This window comes from Acinonyx jubatus, chromosome A2 (genome assembly GCF_027475565.1).
Source record: "Acinonyx jubatus isolate Ajub_Pintada_27869175 chromosome A2, VMU_Ajub_asm_v1.0, whole genome shotgun sequence".
NCBI lineage: Eukaryota > Metazoa > Chordata > Mammalia > Carnivora > Felidae > Acinonyx > Acinonyx jubatus.
In genome coordinates, this window is record NC_069383.1 from 23,391,865 (window position 1) to 23,418,628 (window position 26,764).

A 26,764-nucleotide genomic window follows, 5' to 3' on the forward strand; every position below is an offset into this window, starting at 1 on the left:
CCTACTGCTTCTCCTGAATTGTTGTTTTCCCTTAATTCCTTATAATCTCTTGAATTGGTCCCTTCCTCTCCATATATGCTGGTCTTGCTTATGTTTAGGTCTTATTACTTCTCACCTGGATTCCTATAGTAGCTCCTGGCCTGATCTCATCATCTCTAGGTTTATGTCTCATTTATTTTGCAGAGTAATTTTCCTAAATGCAATTTAGATCATGTCACTTCCTTGCTTAAAATACTTCAGTGAGATTGCCTGTTCTCAGGATAACACCTAAAACTTATGCAGATATATGAGTATATTCACATATGATTCCTACCTCAGATATTATCACTCCTGCAATTTCCATCTCTTAAATATGCCCTGTTCTCTCCTTCCTCAGTGACTATGCTCCTTGTGACATGTTCCTTGTGTCTGGAATTTACTTCCAGACTAAGAAATCACTTACTCAACTTTCAAGACTCAGCTCTATTAACATCTCTTTCTACCCTGCCTCTTTGTTATTTAGTTAGATATTTCTCTCTTGGCTCCTTCAGAAGCACATGCTGTTTACCCCCATCATAGCACTTATTCCATTCACAGTGGTTATTTGCATGCCTCTAAAAGCAGGGAACTTGCCTCATTCATATATTCATCTTATTCATCCTAAGCACAGAGCACAGTACCTATTATACAGTAAGTGATCAGTTCATGTCTATAAGATAATTTGAATCAGTGTCTCAATCAATATGAAAACATGTTAATGAACCCTGGCTCAGAGAAGGCCGACAACTCTGTCGGGGAAATTTGTGGTTCATGGCTAGGATGTGTGAGGAGTAGAAAGAGAGGGGAAAATGGGTATAACAAAATCTTTATGCCATGCCTTATTCTATCCTGGGTGTCTTCCTCTGGAGGATTAATGGTAAAGATTGGGTGGGTTATGGAGGCTACAGACAATGGAGCTCTGCAGTAGTTTTCAGGGACAGTAGTATTTTCATCCTGATGAGGACAGCAAGAGACCATTTTAATAATATCTACTATTTAGCAAGCATTTATTATGTGACAGCAGCTCAACACTCTATGGAATTATATATTTATTATATAATGTATAATCATATGTAATAATTATATAATTGTTTTACTGGACTTTCGTAACTCTTTGAGGTAGGTATCATTAGCCACATTTTATGGATGAGACAAGAACAATTTTTTAACCTTAAATTTTGGAATAATTTCAAACTTAAGAATTACAAGAATAGTACAAACTCCTATACTCCCTTCACTCAAAGACAGCAGATTTTATTTGGATTTGTCTGATGTTTCCTCCTGATGAGATTCAGGTTATACATTTAATGGAAGGATATCACAGAAGTGTTCTTTTCAGAACATAGTAAGTGTTCAACTTATTTCTTTTTTGATCATCCTTTTTTTCAAAGGAAGAAGAGTTGGGGTGCCTGTCTGGCTCAGTTGGTGGAGCATGCAACTCTTGCTCTGGGGTCATGAGTTCAAGTCCCATGCTGGGCGTAGAGTTTACTTGAAAAAAAAAAAAAAAGGAGATGGAGGCGCCTGGGTGGCTCAGTAGATTAAGCGTCCAACATCAGCTCAGGTCATGATCTCGTGGTTCATGGCTTCAAGCCCCACGTCGGGCTCTGTGCTGACAATCCAGGGCATGGAGCTCAGATTCTGGGTCTCCCTCTCTCTCTGCCCCTCCCCACCATTCTTGCTCTCTCTCTCTCTCTCTCAAAAATAAAATAAACATTTTAAAAAAGGGAGAAGAATTATACATGGGTAAAGGAAGGAACTACTTGTTCTCTGGCTCAAGGCATCCCCTTATTATTTCCACAGGAATTCTAAATTTTAGCTTCTCTTATAGTCTCTGCTGTCTCAGAGCAGAGCTCCTTGATCTTTGAAAGAGAGGAGCTCACATTTAACTGCAGCATCTCTCAGGATCTGGGCCCCTCTAAGATAAAATGTGGCATTAACCAGGCCATTCTTTGGTGACAGTTACAAGATCCCACATTAGATGGTGGCACAGAGAAAAAAGCAAGTTTCCTTTTGCATGCTTACCAGGCTTGAAGAGCACAGATGGGGTCAATCTCAGTTACATACACAATAGAGCCCATGGCTTTTAGAGCAGCACAGCACCCCTTCCCCACCTGAAGAGGGGAGAAAGGACACATAATAAGGAAAGTCAGTGAGAAAACAACATCTTGAAGCTTCTGGTAAACTGTACCTCATTTTCCACCCCCAGAAGGAATTTCACTGAATAGATTCATGTTTGGGGAAAAAATAAGAAAAAAACAAACAAATGAATGCAGTTCATAAACAAACTCCTAGCCCCTGTTTAGCACATGAATGTACATAAGAACACCTACACTCACGATTTATAATCAAAACACAAGCTAAGAGAACATCACAAACAGTGCACTGGAATAAATCAGAAAATCAACTTAAGAAAAATGGCAAAAATGCAAAGGGAAAAAGAACGATTGTACTTTGACCAGAGGGCCTCTAAAGTTACATTTTTCCCATCTAGAGTGGTAAGTGAATGGATGTTTCTCACATCCATTAAATGAAAAAGTCTAGTATATTTCACCAAAATAACATTTTATACATCCAATAAGCGAAAGGTTAAGCTTTACCTCTCCATAGCCACAGACAACCACCTGCTTTCCACCAAACATCATGTCTGTTGTCCTTTTAAGTCTGGGGGAAGAAAAACCATTAAATCAGAAGAATCTCTCATTTCTCCTTTGAGATTAGATAGGGCCCCTCTGTTTTCATGTTTGTTTGTTCCATTTTGAAAGAAAGCCTGGTTTCTGTACTATCTAATGATTAAAAAGAAAGGTGGATAAAACAGGTACTCTCTTACTCCATGCTACCTGATCCATCTATATGTGAGGTGTTTTTTTTTCTTTTTTCCTCTTGTTTTGGGAGTGGTGCAGAAAGGAGGAAACTATAGATTACAAAGTAACTTTTAAACAAAAAGCAATATACATTTATTATATGATTTTTGGAAATAAAAGATAGAAGAAAATAGAAATAACATTTTTTATTTAGGAGACAAAGTTCTAGCTTAATGGAAACATTATTCTAGCTTATTGAACATAAGAGATAACACTGATAAACGAGTGCTACATTTAGTAGTATCAGAATGGCCATGGGGCACCTGGGTGGCTCAGTCAGTTGAGCATCCAACTCTTGATTTCAGCTCAGGTCAAGATCCCAGGTTGTGAGATTAAGCCCCTCGTCAGGTTCCACATTAAGCATGGAGCCTGCTTCAGATTCTCTCTCTGCCCCTCCCCCGCCCATTCATTTTCTCTCTCTCTCTCTCTCTCTCTCTCTGTGTGTCTCTCTCAAAATAAATAAATAAACTTAAAAAAAAAAAAAAAGAATGGCCAATAGGTCCCTCATTAATTCAACACAGAAGGTAATCAGCAACTAGATGGCGAAGAGCTTTGAACACACCAATACCAACTACATGAGATAGTTTTCTGGGGATGCTTCTTTCTCAAACATGTTCTACTTCTTTGTCTCTGATTCTCTATGAAGCTAGAATAGTGTCCGTATTGGTTTTAGAGCCTCTTGGAAGAACTTGTAGGAGCAGTTTCTGGTTTCTCTTTAGATTCAGCTGGTCTCCTTTCTCTAGGAATCCCTCACTAGGCAGAAGAAAGTTTTCAACTAAAACCAGACTATTCTGAGATAGTTCCTACAAATATTTGTGACTCTTTCTATTCACTTATCTGTTTTCCTTTCCGGTAGACAACAGTCCATAAATGCCCTAAAGGCAGAGTAGGAATTCTGTCTTTTTAACGATTTGACAACTCCACTCCGTAGGAACTAGTACAACCCCACGAGCCACAGTAAAACTCAATAAATATAAAATATTATTCAGCCATAAAGAAGAATGCAATCTTACCATTTTCAACAATACCAATGGAGCTAAAGAGTATAGTGCTAAGTGAAATAAGTCAGTCAGGAAAAGACAAATACCATATGATTTCACTTATATGTAGAATTTAAGAAACAAAACAAATGAGCAAAGGAAAAGAGAGAAGCCAAAACCAGACTTTACTTTATTTGTTTTTTTAAAGAAACAGACTCTTAACTATAGGGAAGAAGCTGATGGCTACCAGAGGAGAGATGGGTGGGAAGATAGGTGAAATAGGTGATGGGGATTAAGGACTGCACTTATTACTGAATCACTATATTATACACCTGAAACTAATATAACAGTGTATGTTAATATTAGCTAGTTAATTAAATTTAAAAAACATCAATTAGGTACAGAGGCAATTCTTGTTTAGTGAAGAGAGTAAGTCTGGCTGGGCTACTACCATAGTCAAAAGTCATGGTTTAGAAGAATGGTCCTGGAATGGCTATCACAGCAAAGAAAACCAACAGATCATATTTATGAGCTTCCCTTGCTTTACTCTCAAGCTTTTCTGCCTCTCTTCCCAAAGGAATATCAGGTGCAAAGCTATTCATACAAGCTATTAACACTTCTACGTAGCCAGAACAAGGGACAGTCTATAAACTGATAGATGGATTGATAATTTACTTAAATGTCCAGTCTATGTGATAATACTATTGACTCTATAGAAGTAATAATTACCAAGAAATTGAATTTGCATTGAATATCTCCCCCACCTCTCCCCAAAAAGATCTGAAAGCAAAAAGCTTCCCCTAAGATCAACTGGATCCTAAAACTTAATGTACAGTGTTCTAGAAAGAAGGGCAAGGGAACTAACATTGAACACCAGGTTCATACCTTATCTCCTTTAATCCTCATAATAACTCTATGATGTAGATCTTACTGTCACCATTTTACAGATGAGGGACTAGGCACAGAGAGGTTAAATAACTAGTCCAAGACCTAAATGATAGAGCCAATAATCAAGCCAAGCCAGTCCTTCTGGTTCTAATGCCGGTGGTGTTGCAAACTGCCTAGGGTCCCGGACTGGTTAGTAATGTGGCCCATAGGGCCTTTCTTAGCTTTTCCATTAACCTAAACATGATGGAAACCATTTGGCTTGGCAATATTCTAAACCAACTTAATAGTTTTACATAGGGAATTACTGAGTCTTCTGAACAAGGATGAAGGCGTATCTGGACACAAGTATAGAAACAGAAACTAGGTATTGGAAGAACACAGTACAGTATCTGGAATATATCTAAGTAAATTTTGTCAGATTTGCAGTCCTTATAGATTTGAAAAACTTGAAATGCTTCTGGGATGGACTCTTTGCTCAACACAATTTTTCAGATGGCCAGAGAATTATATGCTAGTTGGGGTTTACATTTTTTTTAAGTTTGTTTATTTTTGAGAGAGAGAAAGACAGACCATGAGCAGGGAAGGGGCAGAGAGAGAGGGAGACACAGAATCCGAAGCAGGCTCCAGGCTCTGAGCTGTCAGCACAGAGCCTCAGGCAGGACTTAACTCACGAGCCACGAGATCATGACCTGAGCTAAAGTCAGACACTTAACCGCCTCAGCCACCCAGGTGCCCCATGCTAGTTGGAGTTTAAAAACTGGTAATGTGACCGAAAATAGGAATACTAGGAACCTTTTCCCAAATCATCAAAGATATCCAGCTGTTTAGGACTTTAGTTACTGTCTTGCAGGACTGATAGGGTCACAAACTTTGCACCAATAAATAGAGGCCAGTTTGACTTTTTAAGTACAATAGATGTGCTTGTAATGGGGATAGCAATGGTAGATCTGGGTTATAAAATATCAAGTATTATATGGTGATAGATCCAGAGATGCTACATGAATCATTTCCAGAAATAACCAAAACCAAAACACTGAGAACCTCAATTCAACAACTCAAGTTCATTCCAAAGATAATAAAACATTACCCATCTAGAATGGATTCACGGCAACAGTAGAGGTTGTCAAATTTCTGTTTGGTGACAGAGTCATTGACATTCATGGCTGGAACACACAGCTTCCCGGCCTTAGATAGCTGGTACAGCCTGAGGATGAGGGACATCAAGAAGAACACAAAACCGTGAGATAATGCAATCTACTGCCAGTCTCGTAACAAATTACAGAAATATGTTGATTGGGTAGGCATCAGAGCATGAGACACTAGTTTCATTCCATTAGGTGCACATAGAGAAATAAAGACTACCTTTCTAGAGTCTGTACACAGCTTAGAAATAAAGATCTTAGTCACAAGGCATGTGAGGAAAATCTTTGACCCACCTCTAAATTTCAAGTATTAAAATGTAAAATTTTAAATTGCTTATTGGGGCACCTGGGTGGCTCAGTTGATTAAGCGTCTGACTCTTGATTTTGGCTCAGGTCATGGCTCAGGTCATGATCTTCCGGTTCGTGAGATGGAGCCCGGCTTTGGGTTCTGCACTGAGCCTGCTTGGGATTCCCTCTCTCTGCCCCTCCCCTGCTCACGCTTGTACGCGTGCTGTCTCTCAAAATAAGGAAATAAACATTAAAAAAATATATTGCTTACTTTTACTTCCCCCTTTAAGTTATATAAAGAGTAACTTTAAGTACTGTTTAATCCCACTACTCTAATGCAACAATTTTAACTTTCAAATAGTCTCAATTTTATCATCTCAATACAAATATCTACAAATATGTATACCTATATATAAGTTTCATTTTAAGTTGTAGCAACTAAAAATTAGAAACAGGTGTTTATTCAAAATTCATCCCTAAGAGTCTGAAGGTCTGGTATGTTAAAAAAGATCACAATATATTGAAGCAGAGACCGTCGCTTAATCAGAATTCACTTCCCTAAAACTTTCATTTCATACCTTCAGTTCTTGTTGAGTGAATAACAGTAAATGGAAACGGTTTCAATGTTACTCAGAAAATTACTGCTCATTTGAGAAACAGAACACTAAATCCTTGTTCTCTAAGTCAAAATGTAAGCTCTATGAGGACCCAGGTTTTTGTCTATTTTGCCCACTGCTAGATCCCTAGCACAGTTCCTAGAGAAGTTCCTGGCTCGTTGTACAAGTTAAATCAACATCTATGGAAAAAACGAATTCATCTAAAAAGGACAAGCAGTCATTGCATTACAATGACTAGAAAACATGAGGACCACACTTGTTGCCTTACCTGTCCCCCACTCCCAATTTTAGGTTTGTTATTTGCATTGTTAATTAAAAAAACAAGTGTTCAGACTCAGATCTCATCACCTCATAGCAGGTTCCAATTTTTAACATAATGTACTCTACAGGTATGTGATTATCAGAGTATATACCTAGGCTGCATAAAACCAGGTATGCCCATGTCAAATCTTACCTGTGGACTCCAGTGACACTCTCCTCCACTATGCCCTTGATTTTTTTGAACATATTAGGATACTTCTTATAAATCCAGTGAGTAAGATCCCCTCCATCATCCAATATCTGCAATAATAAGCATCAACAATATCATTTATTTTGCTGAAGGCTCAGGGTTTCCGGTGTTGCTCTGGGTCTTTTATCCCAATTTCTGCCAATTTACAGATATTTCAAATTTCCCATAGGGTTATGCAAAGTAACTTAAAACCAATATAATGACCAGTCATTACCCTGAAGTAAAAGGCAACAAAGGGTAAAAGGTCACTGTAATTCTCACAGCCAAATGACCTTCCCACACAATACACAGCAACGCAAGGAGGATTTTCTTATGAACTAAGAGCTGAAGTGGTTATCTAGACAACTAGTTCTTTTTTTTTTTTTTTAATTTTTTTTTTAACGTTTGTTTATTTTTGAGACAGGGAGAGACAGCATGAACGGGGGAGGGTCAGAGAGAGACGGAGACACAGAATCCGAAACAGGCTCCAGGTTCTGAGCTGTCAGCACAGAGCCTGATGCGGGGCTCGAACTCACGGACCGCGAGATCATGACCTGAGCCGAAGTCAGATGCTTAACCGACTGAGCCACCCATGCGCCCCGACAACTAGTTCTTAAATGCACTGTAGATATTTAGAAAGCCTGACCTTGATATCGGCATATTTCTACCAGTTACATTCAGGACTTCAATTATAGTCAGTCAAAGCTTAGTTTAAATAAAGCCAGATAATTAGTCTCCCTCCCAGAACAATGGCTTATAAAACTGTATTTGTTGATCCTTCACTTCTCCCAAAGCATAGGCACTATCCTACCCAAGATATCAGGCAGCACGGAAGGGTTTTGCCTAGCGAAACCTCACACTCTTTATAAACCAAATTAAAAATAACTTGGGAACTGTGCAGCATGTAGGTGTGCAAGCATGCCTCTGAACAGCTCATCACCATTTCAGGTTGGGATTAAAGATAAACACAATGCCATGCCCACTGGAGCTTTAATCGGCAGAGGAAAGTTTTTGAATTATAAATAAGCTAAAGAAAGACCAGCTTAGAACGCTCTTAGGCCCTAGGCTGTGGCACTTCATTCAGCCCTTCACCGAGCTGTCAGAAAGGCTTAGCAGGACTTTCCAAATCGTTATCCCTGTGACGTCCTCACAGAACTGCGTTGCCCCCTACTGGCATGCACCCATTGTGGAGTCTCATCAAATATCAACTCTACCACAAGTGCCCCCAGTGCCACCCTGGACTCCTGGGTACACAAATTCCCCCACCTCATGTCGAGCACCTAAGCTCTTTTTGTGCTTCTAGGCTTGCTCCCCATCTTGTTTCTCTGACTTAACTGAAGTTTGTTTGAGAGCAGGGATCCAAGGCAAGACTCTCATTAAAATACATTTGCTTCATTCTAAAAGTTAATGCTCCATTTTCTCCCAGTAGAAACCCTCAGAACAGGGTTTCGGACCCCTACCCACATAAAAGACCAGAGGCATAAAAGCCTGAGCAACTGGAAACTCTGTGTCTTAAGTCCCACTATTCTGGTCCACTTTTCTTTTAACAGAGGGATCTAATACAGGCAGGTGGTTGCTATCCCTCAGATTTATTTAATGAAGGTAGCCCCTAATTCTCACCATGGTATTCTATTGCAGAAAATTCTTGCCACCAGGGAATCTTCCTGAGGTTGGAAAGCAAGTAAAAGTACTAGATCTCGATAGGATCCCTAGAGGAATGGGCTCTATTTGCTGGAGTGACAATGGTTTTTATCTTTGCTTAGTTTCTTCATCAGTTTTTCCAGCAGTTTGTCCTGGCCCTATAGTCTGTAAATGCTCTCTGGTTGCAATCCTGTGTCCTCCCTAAATTCTCCACTCTAAAATTAATGCTTTATTCCCCATAGAAACCCTCTGGCGTATCTCCTTTCGGTCAGTCAAACTCCTTCCAGTCCCAGTTAACTCTGTGGGAATGAGCTGACTCATCTCACAGCTGATTCCTCCCTCCCTTTAAGCAGGCTATTAACCCAGCTTCCTCACACCAGCACACGGTGCAATGTAACCTGGATCCAGAATCCAGAAAGAGGATGCTTCTCTCCTTGTGCACCAAGTGAGGCCTGCTCTGCAATTAGCAAGCAATAGTTGGAGTAGAGCATCAAGGCTTCTTTTTCCAGTTGAGTCCTTAATTTCTCCTCTCTTTCATACACAGAAATGCTTATGAAGTAGGAGTGCCTCATATTTTGTGCAGCTTTTTGCTTCTCAGTGAAATCTAATGTGCTATAAGCCTTCAAGAACCTGATTTTTTCAAAAATGAAACACAAATAACATGAAGCGAAATAACCCCAAGCTTCTCTTTGCCTAGTCGTCTTTCTTCAAGTACAGAATAAAGAGAAGAAATTTGAACTTGGGATCTCTTCAGGTTTACTATAAATTCAGCATGTGACTCTAGAGAAACGCTAAGCACCACAGGAGCTGTGTGTGTGTGTGTGCACATTTGGATTACTGTTGTTGGACGGGAGGTAAGCAGTAGAAGGGGATGGTAACTCATTAACCTTGCTTTTGAGACAGCCACGTGTGAACCCTGAGCAGTATTTTAATGTTGCTGATGAATATAAATGCTTCTAAGATCAGCACCAACAATTATAGCACTTTGAGGCTAAGTTCAATATTCTCGGGGTACCCTAAACATAAGCCCACAGTTGTGCTGGAAGCACAGGTACATCAGATAGAAAAGGAAGCATTTTGCTTCCTTCCTGTTGAGACACCCTCTCCCCTGCCAGGGCCCCCTACTCTGTCCCCACCAGATCCCTCAGGAATTGTGCTAGTAGAAATCTAACTCACCATGTTTGGCTGCCAACCCTCCACATTCACACATCTATCAATGCACCACCAAAAGTCATCTTCTGATTCTCCTTTCCAGGCAAAGACAGGAAATCCTGAGAAAGGGAACAAAGAGAAACTATTAAAGCCTGAAAAAAGGGCTGCCTCTAAATTTTGACAAGATGCTGGTTTTCCCCATTTCCAAACTCTCTCATTCTGCTCTACTCCTTGGCTTGACTTTCTTCACTGATGAACATGGTCTTCAGCCCCTTCATCCACTCCTTTGTCTCTGGTGGTCATTTTGCTTTTAATATACAAAAGAGGACAAACAAGAGGCACAAGAGTATGATGGATGCTAAAAATATGAATTAAGGGAAAAAAGAAGAGACAAGAAGTAAGTACTTCTTGACCCAGTCAAACTGGAAGTCTCACCATTTCCCAACCACACTTTGATCTTTCCTGCATCTAAACTTTAGTCATCCCATCTTCTTCATCAGGAAAACCCTTACACTCTTCTCTGTCTGTTAAAATGTTGTCATAGCCCAGTTAAGTGTCACGTTTCTAACAAAGCCTGATTAACTCAGCTCCAAGGGATTGCTCATGGAATCTGAACTTTTACAAGCCGCTTGCTTGTGCACTGAATGTAGATTTCTGATCTGTTGTGGCATTTACCATATATACCCTTGTATTATCATTACTTGCATATGTGTCTTTTCTTCTCAACCACAATATAAGATTCTTAGGGCAAAGACATAGTCTCATTTGTCCTTATATCTCTTAGAGTAGGTCATTAAGTATTTGTTGAAGAGAAAAAAAAGAATGCTTATGTACAAATCATTGGGCTATATATTTAATATCTCTGCACATTTATATACCTATTTTGTACATTAGTAAAAATTGTATAAATGAATGAATATAAATGAAAGAACAAATGAAATACTAAAGTGCTAGCAGGAGAGACATGCATGCATTACAGAGCTTTCCCAGCATTTCTCAAGAGCTCTGAAGCCACAGGCATTTGGTACTCTGATCTGTGCTATGCTGTCACAGAGCGAAGGCAAGAAACTGGCAAAGTCCAAATTTCTCCATTTCTTTCGTCCTTCCTGTGTCAGGAGCCACTGTGATCAAATATTAATCTGCCAGGTCAAGTCCTTTTTACTGCTTCTGAAGCAGAAACACCAAACATTAAATCAGGGCAAACTGCTGAAAAAACCAGCAGGACCACAAAACTATGCCTGAAGCACTTTCTTTTCTAATCCATATTGCTTCAGACAACGAGTAGTGTTCACTAGTGTTCTAATATGAGCAAGTCAAGGCAAAGAATTAACTGATAAGGGAATATTAGACATAAGAAGATATTTGCCAACTGTAAAACAACAGAGTTACCTTCATCATATTTAACAAGAGAAGCCCAGGAGAGCAAACTCATCAAGAATAGGCATCCATTTCCCCCAAGACAGCAACTTTAATGTTTAACTTCCTTAAAGGTTTATATTGAACCCGTGGAACTTTTCAGAGACTTACTTTAGCCAAAGACACAGAATACAAGCAAAACCAATCTTACCACTTTCTGCTAGAGCAGCAGCCACTTCATTGAGAGTGGAATAGATGTTGCAGGCTGCCCATCGGCACTGTGCCCCCAGCGCACCCAGGGTTTCCATAAGCACCTGTATTAAAGAGAAAGCAGGGGATGAGCAAGGCTGGCCAAACCACTGGTCAGGGAAATTAAGTTTATATATCTGACATTGAGAAAATATATCAGGAATAGCTAAGGCCAGTGATTTTCAAACTGTGCCCTACAGAAATCCTTCCGTGTTTTGAGTAGAGGGCAATGGTTGGGGTAGGCATGGGGGAAGGCTCCAGCTGAGCTCAATGCTCTTCTGCCTATTTAATATATTGGGCCTCCTTATAAGACTTAATTAAACCAAGGATTTTAGAGCCAAAACATTTTTGAAAAACCACAAATTTTACAGTTCTGCTTCTCCGTAAGGAAGCTGCAAGAAAAGCTCCAATCCTAACAACAGCCAAGTAATCTATAAAACCTTAACTTTTCTTGAGCCCATCAAAGAGCTGTTATAAAGCAACCAAGTGCACTGAACTCCAAAGTGACAAATCCCTTTAAGGAGACAGGGAACACACTGTTTCACCTCTGACAGAGCATGGGAGGAAGATGTGGGTGCCACACAGGAGGAGAAAAAAAAAAAAAAGCTAGAATTCAATGAATAGTAAAGGCTGAGTGTGGGAAAGTATGTCAGTTTGGAATTTCTAATAACCCTAGGCACAAGGAGATTTCACACTCACACGCAAGCTCTTTTCCAGGGGCTTCCACCCAGCGCTCACAAGAAAGACTGGGGGGCAAGGACCTGATCAGCTGTGCTCAAAAACAGGCACTTTGCCACGCTCTTCTCTCATAGGAAGCAAAAGTCTTAAGCTAAAGGAAGAGGAGCAGAAATTATGCCTGCAGTCAGGGACCAGACAAAGATCCACTGCTTCTGGGGAAGAGTGGAAGCAAAAACTCCCTGCTCCTTGGAGAGAAGTAAGCCTTCTTGGGCCCAGGACCTTGCACTGACACAAAGTACAGGCACCTCAGAGAAACTGCAGGTTCCAGACTACCACAATAAAGTGAATATCACAATAAAGCAAGCCAAATGAATGTTTTGGTTTCCCAGTGCATATAAAAGTTATGTTTACACTATACTGCAACTTATTGAGTGTGCGATAGCACACTGTACATACCTTAATTTAAAAAATACTTTGGGATGCCTCAGTCAGTTGGGTGTCCAACTTTGGCTCAGGTCATGATCTCACAGTTCGTGGGTTCGAGCCCCGCATTGGGCTCTGTGCTGACAGCTCAGAGCCTACAGCCTGCTTCAGATTCTGTCTCCCTCTCTCTCTGCCCCTCCCCAGCTTGCACTCTGTCTCTCTCTTTCTTTTTTTTTTTTTTTTTTAACGTTTATTTATTTTTGGGACAGAGAGAGACAGAGCATGAACGGGGGAGGGGCAGAGAGAGAGGGAGACACAGAATCGGAAACAGGCTCCAGGCTCTGAGCCATCAGCCCAGAGCCTGACGCGGGGCTCGAACTCACGGACTGCGAGATCGTGACCTGGCTGAAGTCGGACGCTTAACCGACTGCGCCACCCAGGCGCCCCTCTCTGTCTTTCAACAATAAATAAATGTTAAAAAAAAAAGTTTTTTAATGCCATTATCTGTGAAGTGCAATAAAACAAGGTATGACTGTTAAAGATCTGCTACTTCTCCAGGAAAGGCAGGAAAATATCTCTTGCACAAGACCTATCACAGACACAAGGCAAAATTTGGCTGCTATGGAAAGAAGAGGCAGGAACAATGAAAAAGCCCCACCTCACAGAGACCTAAGACTGAGGCTGGACCAGGAGATGCAAGAACCCTACCTGCCCTCACCATGAGCCAAGCTCTAGGAAACAAAGAGCAGCAGCCTAGTGCAGCAGGTGGGGCATGTATCTGAAGAGGGAGATGACACCCCCTTTCCCCCACCCCTGTGGCAAGCATGTGTAGAGGCAACTGAAAGCTGAGACTGAAGCCAAAACACTGAGAAGAACCTTCCGTTAACCTCAAATCACAATGTAACAGCTGCCCACTACTGGAGCAATTTGAGGTCTATGGTGCAGAACAATAATTGAAATCCAACCAAGTTCATGACAATAATGGAAACTAACAAATTACCATTCAAGATAAAATTTCAAGACACACTGGCAGGGGTCGATTAAATGGGCATTAAGGAGGGCACTTTTCGGGATGAGCACTGGGTGTCATATGGAAGAGATGAATCACTGGGTTTTATTTCTGAAGCCAAGACTACACTGTATGTTAACTAACTTGAAAATAAATTTAAAAAAAAATTTCAAGACACACAAAAAAGTGGAATCCTCCCCATTGTCAAGAAATACAATATTCAAGAGAACAAGCCTCTAAGATGAACTAAATGTTTAAATTAGCTATAATAAATAAAACTTTAAATTAGCTGTAATTAACATGTTTATATTAAGTGGTCTAGTGAAAAGATGGATGACATCCATGAACAGATAGGAAATTTCAGCAGAGAGATGGAAACAATAAAAATATGTCAAATAGAAATGTCAGAAAACATGTTAATAGGTATTAGAGATTATGGATTCTTTCATCAGGCTCATCATCAGACTAGGCATATCTGAGGATAGAATCAGTGAACTTGAAGATAGATCAATAAAAATCACCAAATTGAAATACAGAAAGAAAAAAGAGTAGGGAATAAAAATCAGAGCATCCAAGAACAGAGCATCCAAGATCTATGGGCCATTATCAAATGTCTAACATACATGTAACTGGAATAGTATGAGGAGAAGGAGAGAACAGGGCAAAAGAAATATATGAAGAGTTAGTGGGCAATTATTTTCCAAAATACGAAATGAAAGAAGATCCAGGAAAAATGATATTCCAATGGCAAAAAATACAATAGCGTCCAGATCCTTTAAAAGGAACCAGGCCCCTTGGAGAAATGGCTGATTCCGGGGTTAGGGCAGAGAATGTACAAGATGAGCTTAGATAATCTTATACTAGAAGCAAGTAAGTGCTCAAAGAATGAGAAGGATATGTCAAAAGACAAAAAGCCACAGAAGCCAGACTAAAGGGACTCCACCAGGATGTTTGGAACAATTTAAGCATCATAATAAATAGTGATAGTAATGGATCATAATGCATTAAATAAAATAGGAAATAATGATTCATACAAATAAAAATAAGTAAATAAATGAATAAACTGAAAGCCTGATGAAGAATGGGATATCTACATAGTTTCATATTACTACTTCACAAAATACTTTTTAATTACAAAGAGGGAAAAATAACTTTTACAGTGGAAAAGTCTAGCAGACACTACCTCAAGCAAACGATCAAAATGAACATCATCTTGACAAATGATAAATCAAATCTAAATCAATGTGCCACCTGATAAGATTCAATGAAAAAAAATGGAACATCATTTCCTACCATAAATGCATATCCCGAATTTAATAATGAGAAAGTATCAGGAAAACTGGAATTGAGCACAATCTATAGAATAATTCATCTACAATTTTCAAAAAGGTCAAGGTCATGAAAGTCAAAGAAAGACTGATGAAATGTTCCAGACTAAAGGAGACTAAAAGGGGATGACGTTTAACGAGATGTGTAACTAGGGACTGGATCTTTGGGTTATAAAATATAATACTGGGACAACTAGTAAAATTCATACAAGGTCTGAGGATTAGATGGTAATATAAATCAATGTTAATTTCCTAATTTTGAATAGTTGTACTGGTCATATGAGAGAATGTCCTTGTATGTAGAAAATATACATTAAAGTATTTGTGGGTCAAGGAGCATCAGGTTGGCAACTTACTCTCAAATGGCTAAGAAAAAAAGTGACCTGTACTCTACTTACAACTTTACAAATCTGTGTTTATTTCAAATTAAAAACTATTTTTAAAAATTATTTTAAAAATTTATTCTGCCAATTTGATCCTGATTTACTTTTAACTTCAATATATAAGATAGACATAGGATTCTTTTAAAGAAAGTAGTATACCACCTACTGCTTTGATTATTAACTATTTTCACAAAAATAAAGCTTTGGTTAAAAAAACTTGTTTTTGGCGCCTGGGTGGCTCAATTGGTTAAGCATCAGACTCTTGGTTTTGGCTCAGATCATGATCTCACGGTTTCTGAGTTTGAGCCCTGCATTAAGCTCTGTGCCAACGGCGTGGAGCTTGCTTGGGAGTCCATCTCCCTCTCTTTCGCTGCCCCTTCCCTGCTTGCTCTCTATGTTTCTCTCTCTCAAAAATAAATAAACTTTGGGGAAAAAATCTTTTAAAAAACCTGTTTTAAAATTTCCTGACAGTAGTTAACTCTGAGTACTGGTACTTTTCATGTTGTAAAACTTGTATTTTCTCATATTTCAATGCTAAGTAAAAATTCTAATTATGGTCTAATTAAAAAAAACAAACTTGGGGCGCCTGGGTGGCTCAGTCGGTTAAGCGTCCAACTTTGGCTGAGGTCAAGATCTCACAGTCAGTGAGTTCCAGCCCCGTGTTGGGCTCTGTGCTGACAGCCCAGAGCCTGGAGTCTGCTTTGGATTCTGTATGTCCCTTTCTCTCCGCTCCTCCCCAGCTTGTGCATGTACGTGTGCTCTCTCTCTCTCTCTCAAAAATAAATGAACATTAAAAAAAATTTTTTTAATAAATAAATTAAATTAAAAAAAAAATCATGCTGGGTGCCTGGGTGGCTTGGTCTGTTGAGTGTCTGACTTCAGCTCAGGTCATGATCTCACAGTCAAGTTTGAGTTCAAGCCCCATGTGTGTGGCTCTTTGTGTCAGGGAGCAGCCTGCTTCAGATCCTCTGTCCCCCTCTCTCTCTGCACCTCACCTGCTTATGCACTCTCTCTCTCTTTCTCTCTCTCTTTCTCTCTCTCAAAAATAAATAAATATTTAAAAAAAGAATTCTAAGTAAAGAGTGCTAGCTGTTAGGGCTCAAACAGGAGTGAAGGCAGGTAGGAGTGGAAGGAAGACAGAGCTTAGAAGCTGGCTTAACCTGACTTTCAATCATGACTGTTTAGAGACAGTAGCAAAGGAATCTGGTTATTAGAAGGAACCAGGGAAACATGCCTAAAAAATATAAATAGATCCAAGTCTATTGGAAACATGGATAGGAAACCATTAACTAACTATGATAGTTATTTCTGGAACATGGGATCATAGGAGACTGTCTTTTTACGTTACAGAGTATGGTAATGTTTAGCATTATAAAATGAACATTAACTCCTTTTGTAATCAGAAAAAGAAAATGGAGATTAAAAACAAAACAATGTAAAAATTCCTTTGTTGTTATTATTTATTTTTATTTTTATTTATTTGTTTTGAGGGACAGAGTGTGCGAGCAGGGGAGGGGCAGAGAGAGAGGGAGACAGAGAATCCCAAGCAGGCTCCACACTGTCAGTGGAGAGCCCAACTCAGGCTTCGAACTCACAAACATGAGATCATGACCTGAGCTGAAATCAAGAGTCACATGCTTAACTGATGGAGCCACTCAGGCACCCCTGTGTGATTATTTGTTTAAAGGAAAAAGAAAAAAATGTGGGGAGGAAACTGTGAAATAATATTAAAACTGGTAAACTAATTTTGATTATTCCATTCAAGAGAAAGTAGAAGGGAGCCTTGAAAGGTGGTAATGTTTGGTGACCCAGGGGGTAAAAAAGAAACTAGATACAATTTAGCAACATGAGACAGTACAGAAGCACTTACTATTTTAAGCCACCACACTGAAGTCTCATGTCACTGACTAGGGAAGCCCAAAAAAGATTCCAAGAGTGTTTCTGCCTTGATTTATTAGTCTGTAGCTCCAAAAAGAGACAGCTTTTCAATTTATTATATTAATTTGGGGTAATCAAGGTATTTTTTTCCTTAGAGAACATGTAATATGGAAAAGTCTCATGGTAAAGATCATAACAGTAGCTGCCTGGGTCTTAAGGACTCTCTTCTGTTCTTAATCAGGAATGTGGCCATATAAATAAGTGTTATGCTTCAGGAGACACTCTGTTGAAAGTCGATCTAACCATACAGATGACCTGAGTCTTATAAATCATATAAATGATTTCAGACCATTTCTCAATACACCAATTTTCTGTAGTGTTTTCATTATGGTTGGCAATTCAATCTCTTACGTCTTTGACGATGGCTCTGAGTCAGTGATTCTCAACAGAGGAGCTCTGGAAAACTGCGGGGGCATTTTTGATTGTCACAATAGTCGGGAGGGGAATGCTACTGGCATTGAGTGATCAGGACCAGAGATTTTGACATGTTGAAAGTGCAGGACAGTCTCTTACAACAAAAACCATGCCACCTTTAGTGCAGTTTTCAAATGTTCCAATGAAAGTTCACAAGGGTGAGAAACCTATTTATAATGATCTAAGTTTAGAACCTTATTCCACCTTACACACTAACAAAAAATACTCTTGTAGTTTTAATACAAAATAGTAATAGCTTTCCCAGGAATGTAACACTCGTGTAAATTAAGAGCAAACACACACTTGTTATTGTTGCTGTTCAGAGATTTATAAAAAGTTTATAGTTTATTATAATATGATTCAGAAAATCGTATAATTTGGCAATGTCACTCTGATGCCTTAGAATCAGTAACACATTTCTATCTACATTTGTGGCATTCTCATTCAAATAATGCTATGAGGAAGTACAAATATCTGAGTATTCCACTATACTTGTGCCCAAGCATTTACATACGGAAATACACATTATTTCTTTACAAATTACTTTTCCTCTATTCCTCCTTCATATTTCAGTTAAGATTTTATATCAATTTTTTAAAAATTATATGTACTGAGGTATGTTATATTTGAATTTCATTTTAAGATAATACAGAGGCATTGCAAAAATATGTTTTATAAAGAGGAGACACTGAATCTGATAGGGTTAAGAATCACTAGTCTAAATGAATCATGGTAACCCCGGTCCCCTTGCCAGGACTGGTGGGCCATGGGTATGTGACCCTGTTCTGTTCAATGACACATGATGGAATATCCTGGAAGACTTCTGGGAAAGATTTACTTGCTTTTGGGGGAGAAGAAGAAATGGTCCTTCCTACTCTTCATGTCAGTCTGTGATGGCTTAAAGAGCTGTAATCAACTTGCTATGAGCCTGAGAATGAAGTAAGCAAGTGAAAAGGGAGCTCCAAGAAAATTACAGATAGATGAAACTGGAGCCTTGAGATCCTAAATTTGAAGTCCACCTTACCTCTGAACTCCTAGCTATGTAATATAATCAGTTCCTTTAGGTATGAGTCAGGTTGAATCAGGTTCTTTTACTTGCAGCTGAAAGCAATCTAAGAGAGCTGCCTTATGGAAATGACATTGGAAGGCAAGACAAGGGGAAGCAGTGTAGCACAGAGAAAGCATAAACTTGGGAGTCAGACGAATTGAAGTTCAAACCTGGATTCTATGATTTTACTTGCTGTATAACCTCAGACAAATTACTTAAACACCCTGAGCCTTACTTTCCTCGTTTGTAAAGTAGAAACAAGAATACCTGCTTTACATGGCCATCACAAGGATTAATGACTTAATACTTGTTAAGCTCTTAACCTACTACTTGGCATTTTGCAAGCACTCAATAGCTGGTGGCTATTATTAACTATTATTATGTGGAGAAAGAAAAAGGACTCACAGCAGTCTGAGCAGTGATGTGTGTGCAACCCACAATTTTGGCTCCAGCCAAAGGTTTTTCTCCTTGAGCTCTCTTCCTCAAAGCCATCAGTGCAGGCATTTCTGAAAAGGCACAATACATACACAGCACTATTAGAGAGGAGGGAATGAGAGAGAAAGAATAAACAGAAGAACTTATTCTCTTAAAGTAAGATTCTTCCCCCGGTCAGGTTGTTAGATTGGGTTCCTTAAGGAATCAAGACATTGAATCTGATTTTTCTTTTATAAGAGACTTCCAAAGGCAAATGCTCCAGAGTTCTGACTCCCCATCTCCCAGTCTTACTCATCCATTCTCTCTGCCTTTTCCTGGTATAGGGGTTCCTTATAGACCTACCAGAGTACACTCCTTCCCCACAGTGTTCCCTAAGTTCAGATTTCTTTTAAGTATTTTTTAAAACCATTCCTTTTTTTTTAGATTTATTTATTTACTTTGAGAGAGGGGGCAATTGGGGGAGGGTAAGAGAGAGAAAATCCCAAGCAGGCTCTGCACTGTCGGTGAGGAGCCTGACTCGGGGGCTCGAACTCACGAACTGTGAGATCATGACCTGAGTGGAAATCAAGAGTCAGACGCTTAACCAACTAAGCCACCCAGGCACCCCTCTTTAAAACCACTCTTAAATTTCACAAGCAACTAGACCCCAGGACATAAAAAGGGATTAACACGGACAAAAAGACACGGGCAGCATGAAAAAGAACAGGTGCTTGCTTTCTTTACCTTGTTCAGCGATTTCAATTTCTCTTCGTCCAAACTCTGCCTGTTTGATGTTCTTGACACAGAAGTCACTGCTTCCCTTAGAGTTCTTTTGCTGCTTGTCCCTGGGAGATGTCTCATCATCAGAGCTATCTGTATATGAAGCCGCTGAAATGACAGATAAAAAGCCCTCAGGGAAACAAATGGCTTCCTCTGAAATTCTACACCGTGGGGTGAACTGAGGCTTCTCTAGTCATCCAGCACCATACAGATGTATACCTAAATGGTGGGCACCTAAATGGCACCATGGAGCTGGGTCCACCACCTCCTATGGAAAGTGCTATCCACAGGTCAGAAAGAAGAAGCTGAGAGAGGTTGCCAAAGACGTTCCCCTTGGATAGCATTAACTACCCAGGGCTAATGATCTTCAGAACATGAGAGGTCCTTGAATATGCAAAACGAGAGAGGTTACACCATGGTAGCAATAGGTTGAAGTTCTTAATGCAAGATCATGGTCATTAACCTATGGGTTTCTGGGATCCTAGCTGCCCTTTTTGTCTGCTGCTTAGATGCCTGATGTAATTTGTGTTTTAGTACAGTAATTGAACAGATAAGACCTAGAAAACAAGGAACCCATGGGAAAGTAATTAAGAACCACACAAAAAGTGTTTGTCTGACATAACAGAGCTTTCTTTTCAGAACTCGCTCTGATGAGGCTGAACTATGCCTGCAGACCCAATTAGATATTGACAATGAAGTATTCAGTGTGCTCTCCCTTCTTGCTGGCCTCAGTGGATCCAGCAGCAGGCATTTCAGGTTCCCAAAGAAGTGGATAAATCCTCTTTTGGTATACTAAAATGCTCTGATGATTAATCCATTTAGCAGTATACGCTAGAGGGTGGGAAGTCTAAGGCTTTTGACTGTGGCTAACAGGCAGCTGCTGCTGCTACTCACATGTTTAGCTGAGGTCTTTTCAGTTTTTAAACAAATCTGTAGTTGCTAATCATTTGCTAGATGATTTAATTTCATTCCATGACTTATGTTTAAGTTTCTGAGGGTAGTTTCTTCCTAAGTAGCCCTCAAGGTTTCTTGTGGTTGTTGTGGTGGTGTTTGTTTGTTTGTTTTAAATGTTTATTTGTTTTTGAGAGAGAGAGAGAGAGAGAGCAGTGGAGGGGCAGAAAGAGTGGGAGACACAGAATCCGAAGCAGGCTCCAGGCTCTGAGCTGTCAGCACAGAGCTGACACAAAGCATGAGATCATGACCTCAGCCGAAACCATAGGCTTAACCAACTGAGCCACCCAGATGCCCCTTGTGTTTTGAGGGGGAGGGGAGGTTGGGGGATATAAAGCTCTATCTATAAAGCATTACATATCTCTCAATGGGATAAGAAGTATGTCCATCACTTGTAAGGGGAGAAAGTTGCAAATGCTCAGAGCTCCTAAGGTCTATGGTGCTCTGATGTACTTACATCCAGAGAATTATGGCATTTCTGGGATTTCTTAGCAAAGGATCTATACCTGGGAAGGCTGTAAAAGGCAAGTCTGACCTTGCCCAGCTAATCGGGCATGGCACGACAAGATGTTTGGGCAGCAGGGGCCTGAGTGTCTCTCTTGGAACTGGAAAACTGCCCTAGAGCAAAGTCCTAACATGAGGCAACAAGAATGAACATGGGCGCCAAGGGAGGTGAGGGAATTAGTAAATCCCCAAAGAGACTTTGTTCTTGAAAGGAACTAATCAGTACAAAAAGTCTGTGGTTCTCCCTCCTCGGGTGAGCAAGAGTTCAAAGTACCTTTGGCAACAGAGCCCAGAAACAGTTTCCCGGGCAGTCATCTGTTTCACTAATCGATACTCCGAAATAGCTTATGTGTTAGAGGCTTAGGGGAGCCATGCTTCTACGACCTGAGAGAGGAAAGGCAGTGGCCATCCCTAATCTCGATCATAATTTATAGTATAATCACTTTTGAAGAAAGTGTTGACATTCAGAATATCCTGAAATTTCAAATCCTTTGCCAAAGGCATGACGATTTCTATGTTCCTCAATGGCCATTTAAATATAGTGGTTACGTGTTCTGGGGTCAGACAGACCTTGAAGCCTCAGTCTCTGTTTCTGGGTATATAAAATAAAGGTGTCCCAGAACCAGATTAACAGAATTAATAGAATTAGTTAATAGATTAATAGAATTCATTCATGAATCCAATCATGCACATATTCAGTTGTTCATTCAACAAATTTTTATCACGTTATCTACTATGTCCCAGGCACAGTCTAATTCCTGGGTATATAGAACAAATATGGCTGTCTTCATCTTCATGGAGTTTTCAGTCTAATGGGTGAGTCAGACATGAAATGACTCATTTCAGAATTAATTAGAGTTTTTCTTTTCCTATGGTTGTAATATGTATTATGAAGCAGATTGTAAATTGGAAGACATGACTTGTCAGAGTCAAGTTGTTGAGAAGATTAAATGAGATAATGTAAGTAAAGTGCTAATGCAATGCTTGGTATAGATTAAATACTGAATAAATGATACCCGATATTAGTGTTGGCTTTTGCATATATTTTTAAGTCAATACCAGAAATAACATCTTTAAAGGTTCTTACTCAGCTTCAGGATTTTTAAGTTTTATTTATTCATTTTTGAGAGAGACAGAGAGTGAGCGGGCGAGGGGCAGAGAGAGAGAGAATCCCAAGCAGGCTCTGCGCTGTCAGCACAGAGCCCGATGTGGGGCTCATACTCACAAACCATGAGATCATGACCTGAGCCGAAACCAAGAGTTGGATGCTTAACCGACTAAGCCACCCAGGCGCCCCATCAGCTTCAGGATTTTGAATGGGAAAGGGATGACATACATACAATATTATTTATTGTTCCTTTTTTTTTCTACCTCTGTCATCTACTAATCCAACCAAGCAGCAGGTGGCTGGCTGGCAATGATGAAAAAGGTTGAGACAGAGTCCTCACTCTACCCAGAATAGCATTCCTCTCCTTTGCCTCTCTAGCTTCTAAGGATGAGTCAGGGTAAAAAACAAAATAAAACAAAACAAACAACAACAAAAATAAGCACCAAAATTTCCCCTTAGGAGAAGCACTCCAATTTTTGGCTTGAGTTTGCCTTCTATCTCAAGAAGAAATTATTATGCCACCTCCCTATTCTAAAAAAAAAATCCTCAAATACCGTATTTTATTTTCTTCACAGTAGTCAACTGGTTATAGTTAGCTCAATCAATGTTTTTATTTCAGCCACAATGGATTTGTTTTCAAAGAGTCCTTTATACAGACCTGTTATCAGGTGAGAACCAAAAATATCAGTTGTCTAGATGGTACTAATATGTGAATGCAAAATGGCTGACAGACCCAGATCAAGAGAGTATTACTTCTGCAAACACAGTGGAAAGATTAGTCTGAACTAGCATGACATTTGTTTTTTGAATCCATACTTATTTCTGTCACTATATTTAAAGTAGCACATTCACTTTAATATTTGAGACAGTATTAAAGGTTTCTTCCCAGGAAAATTTAGAGAAAGCCAACACACATGTATATATATGCTTGCATAATTTGTAAAGTGTTTGTAATTGTCACACTCTGAAGACCAGAGCTATAATTCAATTAAAAATGAACAACTGATCATCAAGGCAATAATCAACTGAAGCACAGCCTAAGACCTTAGCTCTAGCTTTACCTCTAATTGGTTGTGACCAATTCTCAATTTATCCAACTGTAAAACAGGGAGCATAACAGATGTTCTCTCTCCCATACTCCCTCTTTCCCCTAACTACCACCAGAAAAACCTCATGAATAAATGAGAGTCAAAAAAGGGTTCAATTTCTACATAAAAACGTTATAATAAAGTATAATATAACTTTACCACAGGGTGTTCTCTTGTTTCATGATAACCCAGAATCAAAACATAACTTGATGAATCACTAATCCATAATCTATCCCATAGAACATGCATACACATATGTTCTATGGCTCAAGCCTGATTAAGCCTTACCTCCTAGCAGCTGTGACATTGTAGGTTATTGCTAGAAGAAGCAGTCAGACTCCCGGATGAATTAGTCCTATTAGACTATTTTAAGTCAGACAATGCCTCTTAGGCCCAATCTATTCATTTGGTAATGGAAATAACAGTAGGGACCTGTGTGTCAATGTGCAGCAGATTTCACTGATGAATAACACTCTAGAAATATGTGAAAAGCTATGTTAGCAACCAAAATACAAACAAATAAACAAAACTTTGTTACTTGGAAAAATCTTAAAATGCTTTATAAGTGTTATAAGAACCAATTATGAACTAAGGGACTTCAGCTTTCCTTTCTTATCTTTAACCAATTAACTCCCTGTAAAGGCAGCTTTTTCAGAAATAGATCACTGAGAATGGTTTGATTTTGAAGAAAAGCCTCATCTATTCATCTGTTTTTATGAGGTTTTGTGCTTAGGGAAAGAGTTTCTAGAAGTCTGTTTCTTATAAACACTTTCAGGAATAACGCAGGAATTTCAGGAATTGAAGTAGCCTTTTTCAGCCTGGGTTCCACCAGAATTAAGCCCTAATGCCTTGAAGCATCCATCAAATATATCAATTTACTTCTATCCATCTAGAAGTGTACTAGTTGTGAACCATCCTTTGGATAACTGAGAAAACAGTCTCTCCAGTCCTCTTCTGTGTTCTGTGATTCTGATGAGGAACCTTGGTTGAGAAAGGCTGGTAGAGGCTTCTAAATGAAAGCATGGCAAAACTTGGCACTAGGATCTTTAGGTAGGGAGAGTAGGCCATAGACTACCCAAGCCTCCAGGTAACTTCAGCAAAACAAGCACTCTGGATAGGAAGGTACATTTTTTCTGAAATGTCATAAGTCTTCTGGCTGTTCACATACAGAGTGTGGGTATATCAGACCCATATGGTATATCAGAGGGTATATGAGGGTATTATCAGAGACCTCAACAAGAATATAAAGTATATGTCTGGGGACACCTTTCATCAGTATTTGTTTATCAAACACCTCTTAGGTTAAACATTTCTAAATACTAGGAATAGAGCAGTAGAAGACAAAAATCTCTACTCTTATGGATCTCATATTCAAGGAAGGAGAGAAAGACAATAATAAATTAGTAAAATACATAGTAAATATATTAAGTGCTGTGGAGAAAAATTAAGGAAGAAACTTTGATAGGAAATGTTGGGTGGGGTGTTTGTACAATTTTAAGAATAGCCAGAATAGGCCTCAATGAGAATGTGATGTTTAGTTAAGAACTGAAGGAGGTAGGATACCCAGCTAGGATATCTTAGAGCCCCCCAGGCAAAGGAAATAGCAAGTGCAAAGAACTTAAAGCAGGGAAGTGCCTGGCATATTTCGAAATAACACAATAGTAGTAAGGAGCCACTAATATGGCTGGGGTGAAATGTATAGCTGGAAGAGGAGGGAGGTTTGGGAATCTAGCGATGTGACTAGAAATGTAATGGGAGGGTAGAGGGCTGTGTAGGCCATTGTAAGATCTTTAGCCTTTACTCAGAGTGAGACTGGGAAGCCATTGGAGGGTTTAGAGCAGAGAATTGATATGACCTGACTTATTTATTTCAAGAGAATGAATCTGGCTCTAGTGCTGTGAATAAACTATATTCATAAGCGAGGCAAGATCAGAACTCAGGAGCTCAGTTTTCAAGACATGGGAGGTTTGAGATGCCTATAAAACATCAAGTGAAAGGACTGGGCAGGCAGTTGGATACATGGATCTAGCGTATAGGGGAGAGATTTGAAGTGGAGATAAAATCTGAGAATCAAATGTCAATACATAATATTTAAACCTATGAGACTGCATGAGCTCATGTGGGAGAGTATAAACAGAGAAGTGATCCAGAGACTGATCCTTGGGGCTCTCTAATGTTAATTTCTGTAGTCACTTCAATGATAATGTATGCTGAAAATGGTTCCAAGTTTTTATTGACATGCATTTGCATATCATCCTGTATTTGGAAAGCTGTGAGTCAATTTCATCATTCCTGGTTTTCGTTGATAGATTAGGAGCTTTTTCTGTAGCACCTCATATAATTTCTCATTGCCTCTGTTATGAACATCACAAACTACAAGAGTTTTCCAGGATCACACAAACAAATCACATAGGGATCAAAGCCTAGAAAATTGGTCTCTCCTAACTGCCAGTCCAGGGCTTGCCAATTGTTCATGTAAAAAAACAAAAAACAAAACCAAAACGAGGTAACCGTGTGTCTGAAACAGCTGTAAAAGAAACAAGCGTCATCTTAGGTTTCATTTTTAAAGCACCGAGTTTATGGAAATAACGCTTCCTATAGATTGTTTCAGATCATACCTGGAATATTAAAGTCATAGGCATATTTTTAAAAGGATACTTCATCTGGAATATATCCAGATGAGGATAGCCACGACAATGGGATGCCCTGAAAATGGTGATTTTTATTTCTATGTAAAATCATTAAATTCCAAGGATTATATAAGAGCTTATCAGAGCTAAATGACTAGATAAAGCAAGAATCACCCTATCATCTAAAATGCTCCCAAAGAAGCCAGATGGCCATTTGTCAGGGATACCATCAAGGTAATTCTAGCATCCAGTGGGAAGCTGAATAATTGATCTTAAGTTCTTTTCTTTTCTTTTTTTAAAATTTTTTAAAAATTTTTATCTATTTTTGAGAGAGAGAGAGCACTCAAGAGTGGGGGAGGGGTAAGGGGTGAGGGGGACAGAGAATC

At 39.3% G+C, this 26,764-nt stretch overlaps 1 protein-coding gene across 11 annotated transcripts in view; it reads right to left on the reverse strand.

Annotated features, from left to right (window-relative positions):
- Positions 1–26,764, reverse strand: part of AHCYL2 (adenosylhomocysteinase like 2) — a 166,166-nt gene that overhangs the window by 17,793 nt on the left and 121,609 nt on the right. For 10 of the 11 annotated variants that reach the window (XM_053218096.1, XM_053218095.1, XM_053218100.1 and 7 more), the window contains 8 exons: positions 20,062–20,205; positions 19,309–19,409; positions 11,645–11,747; positions 10,102–10,196; positions 7,249–7,355; positions 5,835–5,951; positions 2,616–2,679; positions 2,041–2,129 (listed from right to left, as the gene is read on the reverse strand). In XM_053218096.1, the coding sequence (XP_053074071.1) occupies positions 2,041–2,129; positions 2,616–2,679; positions 5,835–5,951; positions 7,249–7,355; positions 10,102–10,196; positions 11,645–11,747; positions 19,309–19,409; positions 20,062–20,205 (820 nt within the window). Of the gene's footprint in view, positions 1–2,040; positions 2,130–2,615; positions 2,680–5,834; positions 5,952–7,248; positions 7,356–10,101; positions 10,197–11,644; positions 11,748–19,308; positions 19,410–20,061; positions 20,206–24,036; positions 24,168–26,764 lie in introns of those variants that run through there. The other variant, XM_053218103.1, reaches the window with a different exon arrangement.